Source organism: Gopherus flavomarginatus, chromosome 6 (genome assembly GCF_025201925.1).
Source record: "Gopherus flavomarginatus isolate rGopFla2 chromosome 6, rGopFla2.mat.asm, whole genome shotgun sequence".
NCBI classification, from domain to species: domain Eukaryota; kingdom Metazoa; phylum Chordata; order Testudines; family Testudinidae; genus Gopherus; species Gopherus flavomarginatus.
In genome coordinates, this window is record NC_066622.1 from 11,532,990 (window position 1) to 11,545,781 (window position 12,792).

Below are 12,792 nucleotides of genomic sequence, written 5' to 3' on the forward strand. Positions count from 1 at the left end.
AATGCTGCCCACTTCCCATTCACAATGTCACCTGAAAGTGAAAACAGGCGTTCGCATGGCACTGTTGTAGCCAGCGTCGCAAGATCATAGAATATCAGGGTTGGAAGGGACCTCAAGAGGTCATCTAGTCCAACCCCCTGCTCAAAGCAGGACCAATTCCCAGACAGATTTTTGTCCCAGATCCCTAAATGGCTCCACATGCCAGCTGCACTAAAGATTCACATGTCCCTTCATTCTTCAACCACCATTCCAGAGTACATGCATCCATGCTGATGATGTGTTCTACTTGAGAAAAATCCAAAGCAGTGCAGAGCAACACATTTCCATTTTACTCATCTGAGTCAGATGCCACCCGCAGAAGGTTCATTTTCTTTTTCAGTGGTTCGGGTTCTATAGTTTTTTGCATCTGAGTGTTGCTCTTTTAAGACTTCTGAAAGCATGCTTTTCCACACCTCATCCCTTTCAGATTTTGGAAGGCACTTCAGATTCTTAAATTTTTGGTTGAGTGCTGTAGCTATCTTTAGAAATCTCATATTGGTATCTTTTTTGCGTTTTGTCAAATCTGCAGTGAAAGTGTTTTTAAAATGAACAACATGTGCTGGGTCATCATCTGAAACTGCTATAACATGAAATATATGGCAGAATGCAGGTAAAATAGAGCCAGACATACAATTCTCCCCCAAGGAGTTCAGTCAAAAAATTTAATTAAGGCATTATTTTTTAACGTGGAAGCAAGTCCTCTGGAATGGTGGCCAAAGCATGAAGGGACATACCAATGTTTAGCATAGCTGGCATGTAAATATGTTGCAATTAGGGATGTAAAATGTTAATCGGTTAAGCAGTAAGCATTAGTCTTACTGACTAACCTGCCTTAACCATTAACCTCCAGGCCGGCCGGCCCCAGCGGCCCCGTGCTGGCCAGCGCACTGATCCCAATGGACCTACATTGGCCAGAGCGGCCCCAGCCGTGCCACCCAGTCAGTGCAGCCCCAGCTGCCAGCCCTTTAATTGGTTAACCATTTAAACAAAATATTTTAAAATAATTTAAATGGTTAACTTTGTAAACGGTATTTACATCCTTACTTGCAATGCCAGCTACTAAAGTCCCATGCAGATGCCTGTTCTCATGTTCTGGTGACACTGTAAATAAGAAGTGGGCAGCATTATCTCCCATAAATGTAAACAGACTTGTTTGCCTTAGCGATTGGCTGAATGGGAAGTAGGACTGAGTGGACTTGTAGGCCTAAAGTTTTACATTGTTTTGGTTTTGAGTGCAGTTATGTAACAAAAAAAAATCTACATTTGCAAATTGCACTTTCACAATAAAGAGAATGCACTACAGTACTTGTATGAGGTGAACTGAAAAATACTATTTCTTTTGTTTATAATTTTTACAGTGCAAATATTTGTAATCAAAAATAATAATATGAAGTGAGCACTGTACACTTTGTATTCTGTGTTGTAACTGAAATCAATATATTTGAAAATATAGAAAAACATCCAAAAATATTTAATAAATTTCAGTTGGGATTCTATTGTTTAAGAGTGTGATTAAAACTGCGATTAATGTTTTTTTTATCGTGATTTTTTTTTGTGTTAACTGCATGAGTTAACTGCGATTAATTGACAGCCCTACTAAAAATAGAATCACATTAAAAACAAACCTAACCAAAATCAGCTCCTTGCCTCGACACCAAAAAATAATTAACCAAAGATTAGATGAAAACGTAAACAGTACACTCCTTTTTCCCTCCCCTAAAAGCTTGGGGTAATAGATGTGCAATACAGGAAAGTCCTCAATGTTGACAAATTTTGCATCTGTTAGGAGGAAATAGTTTCCAAAGCTGACAGCCCATGCTGCCAGAAAACTCAATTTCACAGCAAGGGGGCTCCAGCTCAAAGCATCTCTGCTGACTGCAGAAATGGCAGTGTTACACATTGCAAGGTGGCCTCTCAAGCAGGCCTGACTCAATTCATTTAGGGCTCTATAGCAAAATAGAGAACATATTTAGAAATTGCTGCACCATCCCCATTTTTGCCAGTACCTGGAGATGCAAAGGCTGAGGCCTGGATTTCCCTGCCGGGTGTTGCCTCTGGACCTCCTTAAGAGTGACACCATCCCCACCCACTAGCCATCACCTTGTATACCTACCTAATAGGTTTAGCCTACAGCCCAGTACATGCCTAGCAAAGTTTTCAAGCCCTGCACTTACGAGTCACTTGTTCCTATGTTTTGCCCATTTTCTCTCTCCATTATTATCTAATGGACAAAGGATGTACTGTCGGAGCATTTTCAAAATTCCAAGTTTTCTGCTATCATTCTATCTGGCCTTTCAGGCCAAACAGCAATGAAACAAACAAGAAAATTTAGGACTACAATTCATAGTAAAAATGCAGGAAACATTTCTTAATATTCATAATGAGTACTACCCAAATTTTTTAAATACAAAGTACAGTCTGTCTTATTCTTATAGTAATAAATAGCAGGTTCTTTTAATGTATTTAATGTACAGCCCAGCCTATTTTTCCCCTCAGATAGTATTTCCTGATTGCCTCCACTGCCTTACGTATGGCCTCTACATGAACCATCTTCCCTTCCACGGTCATTTTTTCCCTTCATCGGAGCCTCCCAGTGGTGTAAGGCAAGACAGAATTATATTACAATAATCCAAGCTTTGAGAGCTGCCCATAGAGGGAGATTTAAGTATTTCACAGAACGTTATAAAAGTATTATTTCCCCAATTGCTAAGTCATCTCCTTGTCTAGTATGCAGCAGTGGTGTACACACCTCCGTTATTTCCACAGCAGCTACCCTCCTTTATAGCCATGATGACAACTACAACTCCAAGAGAGAAATATGAAAGCTGCTTTTTCCTGGAAAATGCAACTGACAAGAAAGGACACTGCACTAAGATGGAAGAGGGAACTTCACGGAATCATAGGAGGTGGGTCTGACCTGCTGGGAGGAGGAGGTTCAAATCACTTTTGTTTTGATCCTTTTTTAAAAAACAGAAAAAGACAAATTGCACATGAAAGACAGACTTGTGTGCTAAACAACCATGAAGTAGGTTTAAGACTGTCACATGGCCAAAACATGTAATTCCACTGGGTGGGGTGTATTACATACTGTTGAAGATAGTTTACTTGATTTTCAAAATGCATTGATCATTTGCAAGTCACAGTGTCCAAAAGTCTGGTAGACACATGTCCTATGCAGACCAAAATACATCTGTGGTACCATTTTGGGACACACAAATGTTGAAAAGTGCCACTGGATTCAGTTTAATAATGGTATTTTTTTAAACAAATATCAAAATACACACATGAAAATATAAACGCTATTAATAGGCTTGATCCTGCAAATTATGAACCCCAAATTTCTACTGATCTCAAAGAATTTAGCCCCACTGTACAGGCTACAAGACTGTCTCTCTCAGGCTGAAATTTACCTTTCCTGTAATTTACATCAGATTAATATCTAAAACTATTTCAGCTGCAGTAAAAACTATTTTCAAAAGATTTGATTGAGGAAAGAGACACTTTCTACTCCTTCTGGAGTATGTCTTTGAGAAGAGCTCTGTGGTTGGGAAGTAAACTTTTTGTCCTGAAATATGCAGACTGGATTAAGGGAGGTTGACATCTTCTGTCTCAAAGTTTATAGAAACCAAAAATAATTTCTTCCTACTGCAGACTGTCATTTTGCCAGCAGCAGAGGAGAGGTGTCTGAGGTCTAAATGTGGAAAAGAACCCCCCTGAAAGGAAGTCATTTATTTGCCATTTTTAGGCTGTATATCTATCCATGAGTTTTTGTCCTTTCCTTAATTTGAAAGGTTCAATTTTGAAAGAATCTCCCTGAAAGGCAGAGAAGATCTATTTCTACCTGCCTTACACAGGAACAGATAATCTGGGAAAGGAGCATAAAGAATTTTGCTTGAGTGTGTGCACCCAGTTTCTGCCCAAATTCTGTGCTCAATCCTCAGAACAAAGGGCTCACTAACAAGGGGATGGGATTTGAGCAACAAATAAAGAGTGACTTAGCATAAGTCAAATGATTACAGAACTCAGAGAAACACTGCAGAATCCATCTAAAAAGAGAATATTTACCTGCTCATGGTTAAGGTGGGCTGACTGCCACTGTTACTCAGGGGAAAACAAAACTATGATGTCTACAACCTAAAATGCTGGCAAGGATTGGTTACCCTGATGCTTGAGAGGTCAACTATAAAATAATATTCTGCAGTTCGCAGCAGCAGCAGCTCTGCTTGAATACAGACTGGCCTCTGAGTTTAATTGAGCAGCAAAGTAAGCCTGAAGTGGATGAGCAATATCTTGTGTCACTGTCACACTTATGAATACCCTCTAAAGTCTAGTGTTATGAGACATGAAGAGTCAGGCAAATAAACAGTAAACCCATTTTTTTCAAAAGAGGTTTTAAAATCCATCATCTATTAAATGGCAAAATAAATTTATTTTAGCTGATGTAAATTCACTTCCTCAGGAGGAATAACGCAGTACTTACAGATAATGATCAGGATCAAACTTAGCAGCCTCAGCCTCCAGTCGTTTCTGTCTGCGTCCATCTGCAGGAGTTAAGTCTGGATCCTTAACATCAATAACATCACCGAGTTCATCCTGGAAAGGCAATAGGAACAAAAAGAATAAATGAGAGTTTAGAAGCGATGCTGAACGGCCTTATACTAAGGTGAGCTATTAGGATGATAGGTGCCACTACCAAGTCTCCCTTACTGAAAAGCTATGCATTATGGGAAAGACGGCAATTTAGTCACAGAGATCATGGAAGTCACAGAATCAGTGGCTTCCAAAGATCTCCATGACTGTAACCAGCGCCAGCTGGGATCTGCAGAGTCCCCTGCTGCCTGTGAAGGCAAGGAGCCGCGAGGTTCCCCTGTCGCCGCTGTGGTGGGGTAACCAGGGAGCTCGAAGCCCACATGGATGGTGGGGACTCCTGGAGCTCCCAGCCCACCGGCAGATGCCCACGCTCCCCATTTTGTCATGGATATTTTTAGTGAAAGTCAGGGACAAGTCATGGGCTTCCATTAATATTTTATTATTGCCCATGACCTGTCTGTGACTTTTCCAAAAATATCCATGACAAAATCTTAGCCTTAATTATGGGTCACAATGCTATGCCTTTCATTGCATAATTTGTTTTTATGCACAATTAGTATAATTACATTTATTTTGTTTTTAAAACATTAGCCTAAAGTAGAAACAGTAAACAATTAAATAAAAAAAGCTTTGACCTGGATCCAGTATTTCCCCCATATTTTACAATTCTACTGCTTTTTGGATTCATAATGTATCTGCTGTTGATTGCATGTTGATTGTAATCATTAAAATTGGGTGCTATTCTTGTTAAATCCACTTCAATCAGTTCTGCTCACCTGCACCACATCTTTTAGATACAGACTGAGTTGCTTAAATAAAAACATGGCCAAATGCCTTAGGTGTTTCAAACACTACAAAGTCTGTTTGGGCTTTTCTCTTGGTTACAAAGAAAAAGATGCATTATTTTTCATTAGTGCCTCAAATCTGCAATACTTAATGAAAACTATTGCAATAAAGATACAGACAAAAACCAGGCATTATTGTTCTTGCAATTCTAGGGCTCAGCCCTACAACATGTTTCGTATCCCCAAATCCCCACTGACTTCTACACTGTGCACCTGAAATCGCAGGACTGTTTATGCACAAACTGACAGTGTTAATATTTAAGTGGGCAATCATTAGTAATTTGGAATTTCACTGTAATAATATGAACTTCTGCAGGAATTCCATGGCAACAGATCAATATATGTGCTACTAGAACATGATGAAAGCTTTCCCCTAAAGTTACTTCACTTTTCCACTTTAAGACATAATAACTCATGCAGTAACCAATTTATATGATCTTGGTATTATAATTAGAGTTGATAGAAGCAGCTAGTACTTCTACCTATTGGTATTATATACATAAACAAAACTTTAGTTAGTAAACTGTCTATAATCTACCATAATAAATGCTGTACATATTTGTGATATCTTTATGTAATCCTTACTCCCTGCAGGCTGGACTAAATTGGAGATGAACAGTCAAAAAACAAAGAAACCGTTTAGCGTATATTAGCAATGCAGATTTAAGCCTACAATTTAAGACTTCGATCCAGCAAATTGTTCCCCACATGTAGATTCCTGTGCCTGAGCAGTACCCCACTAACTTTACAGAGTCTACCCAAGCAGAACAACTTGGAGGATTGGGGTCAAAGTTAGTAACAGTTTCTTCTAGGCAAATAATACATATACCAATCTTATTTCAATTGTTTTTTAATAACTTTATCACCAGTATGAATAATTGAAGTGGCCTTTTCAGTTCATTTTACTCAGATAACTCTAAAACCATAAGCAGTTTTACTATCTAGTTAATAACTTTATTATTGTGACTATCTGGCATAAACATGTCTAGTCAGACAAGAATGCAGTAATGAGTCCAGACTGATGCATTTCTTTTGCAAGTTAGCTGGAACTTTCTCCCTAGACTACACACATACAACCAACTATAAAGTATATCCTTCATAATCCACTTTTAAGTTTTGGATATAAATTCAAGATTTTTTTTACAATTATATTAAACAAGATGTATGCATTTAGCACTAACGCTGAAAACAAGAACACAGTTTATCAAACAGTCCATGTTATCTGTCTTGTGACTGACTTCACTAATATACTGCCATGGAGCCACAGGATATGTGCTACACCTTAGCTTTTAAACAGTTTATTGAAGGTACCCCTTTAGCATTCCAGATCCCAAAGAGGTCCCACTCTTCCTCAAGGGTAGGCCACACAGCCGCATCGCTTCCGAGACTGAGTGTATGGGCTCCAGCACTCCTGTTTCTCTCCGTTAACTCTGCCCAGAATATCCAACTGAGATGGTCTCTGAACAGGAGTCTTTTACTCTATTCAAGGATCAGTGCACCTCAGCAAGTATCTGCAGTGACGCCAGCAGCTATGTGACAAAACACCTATGCCTCCTGCTCTTTACACTCAGCACACAGCAGTACAAAGCACAGAGGGAAACTGAGGTGCACACTGGATTCATAAAAGTACTATAAAAAATGCCCATCTCTCTCACATATCCATGTATTTTAAGTCATCATGTGGCATTCTAATCTTTAACATGTTTATCCTCATACCACTTTCATGCAGAGTAGTATTTTCTTTACTTTACAGCTGGGCAATTCAGAGAAGAGAAGAGAATTGACTATACAATAATTTAATTTTGCATTAGATAGAATCTTTACATTTCAAAATTGATAGTTCAAAGTATTGTTTGTCCTCATTTTTAGACTCATCTTTTCAATTACATAGAATCATAAAAATGAAGGGTCTTCAAGAGGTCATCTAGTCCACTCCCCCTGTGCTAAGGCAGAATCAAGTAAACTAGACCACTCATGGCAGGAGGTTATCTAACCTGTTCTTAAAAATCTCCAATGATGAAGATTCCAATTTATTCCAGAACTTAATTAACTTTATAATGGGAAAGGTTTTCCTATTAACTAACCCAAATCTCCCTTGTTTCAGATTAAGACAATTATTTCCAGCTCTGCTTCAGTGGACATAGAGAACAACTGATCATCATTCTCTTTATATCAGCCTTTAACATAGTTGAAGACTGTTATCAGGATCCCCCTTAGTCATCTTTTCTCAAGACTACACAGGGCAAGGTTTTTTAACCATTCCTCTCAAGTCAGGTTTTCTAAACCTTTTGTCACTTTTGTTGCTCTCCTCTGCACTCCCTCCAATTTGTCCACACTTTTCTTAAACTGAGACACCCAAAAATGGACACAAGACTTTACCTGAGGCATCACCAATGCCGAGTAGAGTGGAATAGTGACTTCCCAGGTCTTACATACAACACTCTGACGTGTATTAAAAGGAACATTAGCCATTTTTGCAACTGCACCATGTTGTTGGCTCACATTCAATTTGTGATCCACTATAACACCGAGATCCTTTTCAACAATACCACTGCCTAGCCAATTATTCCCCATTTTGTAGTTGTGCATTGGATTTGTTCTTAAGTACAGTACTTCGCTCATTTTTACTGAATTTCATCATGTTGCTTTCAGATCAACTCTACAATTGATCCAGGTCATTTTGAATTCTAACCTTGTCCTCCAAAGGGCTTGCAACCTCTTTTAGTTTGGTGTCATCTGCAAATTTCATAAGCGTACGCTCTAATCCATTAACCAAGCCATTAGTGAAAACACTGAATAGTAGTATCAGAACCAGGACTGACACTTGTGGGAACCCACTAGATACATCCTGCCAATTTTACTGCAGACCACTGAGAACTACACTTTGAGTATGGTCTTTCAACCAGTTATGCACTCACCTTACAATAATCGCATTTAGATCACATTTCACTACTTTGCTTAAGAGAAGGTCATTTGGGACTGTGTCAAAAACCTTACAAAAAATCAAGATATATCATATCTACTGCTTCCCACTATCCACTAGGCCAATAAACCTGTCAAATGAGAAAATGAGGTTGGTTTGACATGATTTGTTGTGAACAAATACATGTTGCTAAATTGAACACATCTGAAACATTATTGCACTGACTTTAAGTGTAATTGAAATCAGCATGCTAGGTCATAACACTATAAACTTAATATCAGTCACTTTTAAAGAAAAATTACACACCTGCAATCGTTGGAACACTCCTGATTTCAAATTTCCAAACCCATAGCAGCATTGTAAATGTAAAGTGCTTTCTGCAGTTTCATGATAAGGAGTCTGTTCAATTTCCCAGTCAAATTCTTCCTCTTCCTCCTCCTCCTCGGCTGGCTCAGCAGAGGTACCTACAAATGTTTTGTATCACAAAAAAGAAAAGGATCTCGAAGTTACTTTAGTCAAAATGTATCAGCTAATGAAAAGATTACTAGTTAATCTATGAATCAGGCTTTTTTTGTTTTACTAAATTTTTTAACTATTAGGAAAACTTTTCTAGTATCAGACGACCTTCAAGTTTCTAGAAAAGGGAAGATCGACAAAGGATTTTGCACCATCAACACATTTCAGCAATAACTAAGTCTGCATTCATTTCTCTACTGCAGTTTAGATTATTTTTCTTTAAAATGGCACTATATAAACTGTAGTTTAAAAGTTCAATGTTATTTTTAAAACTAAGCCATGAAAACTATCTGAGGGATAATTGAGTAGTTGTACATATAAATGTCATCTAGGTACCAAGTGCATAAGTATATATTCATTGTGTGCATACGTGTGGCCCACATAGCAGTATACAAATTAGATCCATGTCCTTCCTAGCTAGTGAAAACCTGTGGGCAAATTCTGGAGTTGTTTTTGAATGTCTACACCTCTATTCAGGAGTGCAAAACATCAGGTGCTGCTGACAAATCTGTTACTTTTGGGGGAATTCTGCACCATTGGGCATGGGCAGAATTCAGGTTCCCCATGGAATTTTCTTTTGTCCACAGAAAATACATTCTGCTAAAGAAGCGCTAGTTACGTCTTTCACCCACCAGGGGCTGTTATGGCACCAGAATACAGACCAGCTGCTCCTGGGTGGGAGCAGCCAGTTGCAGATAGGGAGGAGAAGACGCTGCGTTCATCACAGTGCCATGCTTGTGGTGCCAAGTGAGGAGTGCAGGGCATGGGGGGACAGAAAGCATAGGGTACATGGGACTGCTGGGGGGCTCAGAAGAGCTAGTTGGGGGAACAGAGGCACATGTGCCTGACTGAATGAGAGAGGCTAGGGATCAGCCAGGGTCTGCATGAGGAGGAGTCGCCAACAATTCCTTATCCCCCACAACTGGAAAAAACAACAACTGCTCAATACTTCTTCCGCCCACACGCAACAACCTTCTAGGTTCACTCCCAGGGTCCTTCCAAGCAATTACTTCCCTCTCCCTCAGCTCCTCCACTACCCAAATCCCCCAACCCTTCGCACTGCTTCTGAGCAGTGAGGGAAATACATTTATGTATTGTAGTTTAAATGAATTATTACTCCAAGTTCTGTATTAATATGCCTAGTAAGAAATCTATTTGTCAAAAAACATTTCCTATATCTTTTTTGCTGTCTGTATTGTTACAGACATACTTGCTGACAGGTATTATGAAATAAATTACCAAAATAATTCAAAGTGACATGATTATATTGTTATTTTGAAATAACAAATATGCATTATTTTGCAGAATTCTAGAATATTGTGTGCCGAATTTTTAATTTTTTGGTGCAAAATTCCCCCAGGAGTAATCTGTGCTCAAATGGCTCCACTATTTTCTTTAAGAGCTCCCAAAGAATGGTTATGGGTCACTGTTCATCTGCACCCACAACTCTCTTTGGCAGAGTTCCATAGGGTTCTACATGACCCACCTTGTTTGATATGTCTCTAGATCCATCAGGAGGATCAGAGAGGATGTATGTGTATTTGTAGGACACCTACATCTAAAAGTTTATTTTATCTTAGCATGACTGAGAACCCTTCCCCATGCCTAATAGAGAGTAAAGCTTGGATGAGAGCTAGCCTGAAGAGACTCGATCCACAGAAGACGAAGATAACGAGCAGAGACTGGAGGAGGCAACTGGAAGGAATGTCAGGTTATATCAGTTTTTTGAGTGAAGGTCGTGTGCCCACCATCTGTAACTCAGGTTCAGAAAATGAGAGTTCATGATGGTTCATTATTGCCTCTCGATAGCCAAGTGGCATTTGTTCTAAGAGCTGGCAAAAAGACGACGACTTTATTTTGGATGCAAGCCCCATGAGTTATGCTTGCTTCTATCACCCTGATGATGGGTACTGCATTGTGCTCTACCCTGGATTACACCTTAAGACCATTCAGAATGCTCAGATAATCAGTGAGCCACATTCTCTACTATTAAGCAATGTTTCATACAGAGAGACTCTTACGTTAATGCTCCAAGCACGATCAGGGTCCCACATTCCTACATGCGATAATGGAGGCTCAGAGACAAACCAGATATATACCAAGAGTGAAACTGTGGCCCCATTGAACTGAGGAGCAAACCTCACATTGACTTCAATAAGGCCAGGATATCACCCCCAAGATCACAACTTTCTATATTTAAAAAAAAACAAAAAAACAAACAAAAAAAAACACCACACCCACCCCCCACACACACGGAAAGAGATATTGCTAACTATTTGGTAAGAAGACAGACAATCACACAATTAACTACATTTATTAAAGCTTTCTTCTATATGTACGAGCATCCTTAGGTCTTCTGCAGGGGTTGAACTTGGGACTGCTAGATCTAATGAGCTACTATTACTTGAGCTAAAAGACCAAATACCTTAACACTTTAAAGGCAGCAGCAGAATCTCAAACCTCTATGCATATATAAACATTACAGGGGAACAAAGGATTAGCAAGGGTTATATATTTTGAGAGAATGCAAATATAACTCTTACAAAACGCTTTCTCAAACCATGAAAGTCTGCAATGCACTTCACACAAGGGAAGTCTTCTTGCTTACAAATGCACCTTACAAACTCAAACAAAAAATCAACTATACAAATTCAACTTTTAAAATATGTTGTATTTTCCAGTGTCAGTAATCATACCTATCTCTTCCACTAATGGTTTAGCTGATCTAGATTTCTTCTGTGCTAACAGAGCCGTCAGCATGTCCAACCCATCAAAATACTGACCAGGAGTCTCCTTAGGCAGTCGAACTGTAAAAATGCCTTGAAAGAGAAGTTGAAATTTCATTCAGATGTATAACAATTTAAAAGATAAAAGGTGTAAAAAAATGTACAACCATTTCTCCTTATTGAAGCTGAATGTTCGGGAAGCTATTTGGGTGTATTTCACCCAGGATGTATGCAAACTAAAATTTTGCTATGTGTTCATCTCTATGCATTTTTTAGAGTTAACCTGACTATAAATTCCACAGAAACCAGATAATTAAATTCTTTTTCAAAAGGTACACAAATGCTTTATCATTTATGGTGATGTCTTGACACAGTTCATATAACAAAGACAGAATAAGTACATTTTTATTTTTAAACCGTTTTTTCCCTCAAATAATCAACCATAAGATTAAAGAAAGACACATTTAATATTCTGATGCATATTTTATTTCAGGTGTATAAACATGCCTTTGGAGACAGCAGACTGTATCTTAATAAGCCCAGGTCTTGGTTACAAAACGTATTCTTGTGGGGCTTTATTTTGTTAATTGAATGAATTGTTGAACCAGATAGTTTACAATTTTAAGCCCCAATGCTGCAGTCACTTTCACACACACAGATATTGTACTTATATCTGCATAAAGTCCCACAGCAATCAATGGGCAATGCACAGAGCTCAGCACAGACCTCATTACAAGATCCAGACATTAAATTTTGTAAATCTTGAGCAAATTGTATATATATATTACTTACCATGAGGCCTGAAAATGTGTCTACTTCCATGTTTTGACATCACCATATGAAAGATAATGCAGTTGTCATAGCAAATATGAATATTATATGGTATTTCTACTATTGCTGCTTCAACATGAATTATCATTTCTCTCATGAGCTCAAAAAAAAACTTTACTAGTCCTCTCTCTACAGCAATACGTTACTTTTTGGTGGGATGGCTGATGTGTGTATTTCCACTGATTTCTTTCATAAGACTAGCCAGGAGTCTGTCTTGAGATGTGCTTTCTTACTAGTTACTGAACCTTATTCATTCTTATATTTCTTGCAGGCTGAATAGGTTACTTGGTTCAGTGACTTATATCGTTCATGTCACATTGGA

The 12,792-nt window shown here is 38.6% G+C and overlaps 1 protein-coding gene across 5 annotated transcripts in view; it reads right to left on the reverse strand.

The window, feature by feature from the left end:
- SHQ1 (SHQ1, H/ACA ribonucleoprotein assembly factor) overlaps positions 1-12,792 on the reverse strand; it is a 113,391-nt gene that overhangs the window by 92,023 nt on the left and 8,576 nt on the right. For all 5 annotated transcript variants that reach the window (XR_007774956.1, XM_050957389.1, XM_050957392.1 and 2 more), the window contains exons 4-6: positions 11,610-11,732; positions 8,704-8,861; positions 4,520-4,632 (exon numbers count right to left, since the gene is read on the reverse strand). Coding sequence is in view for 4 of the 5 variants with exons in the window: in XM_050957389.1 (XP_050813346.1) it covers positions 4,520-4,632; positions 8,704-8,861; positions 11,610-11,732 (394 nt within the window). In the remaining variant the exon portion in view is untranslated. The remainder of the gene's footprint in view (positions 1-4,519; positions 4,633-8,703; positions 8,862-11,609; positions 11,733-12,792) is intronic.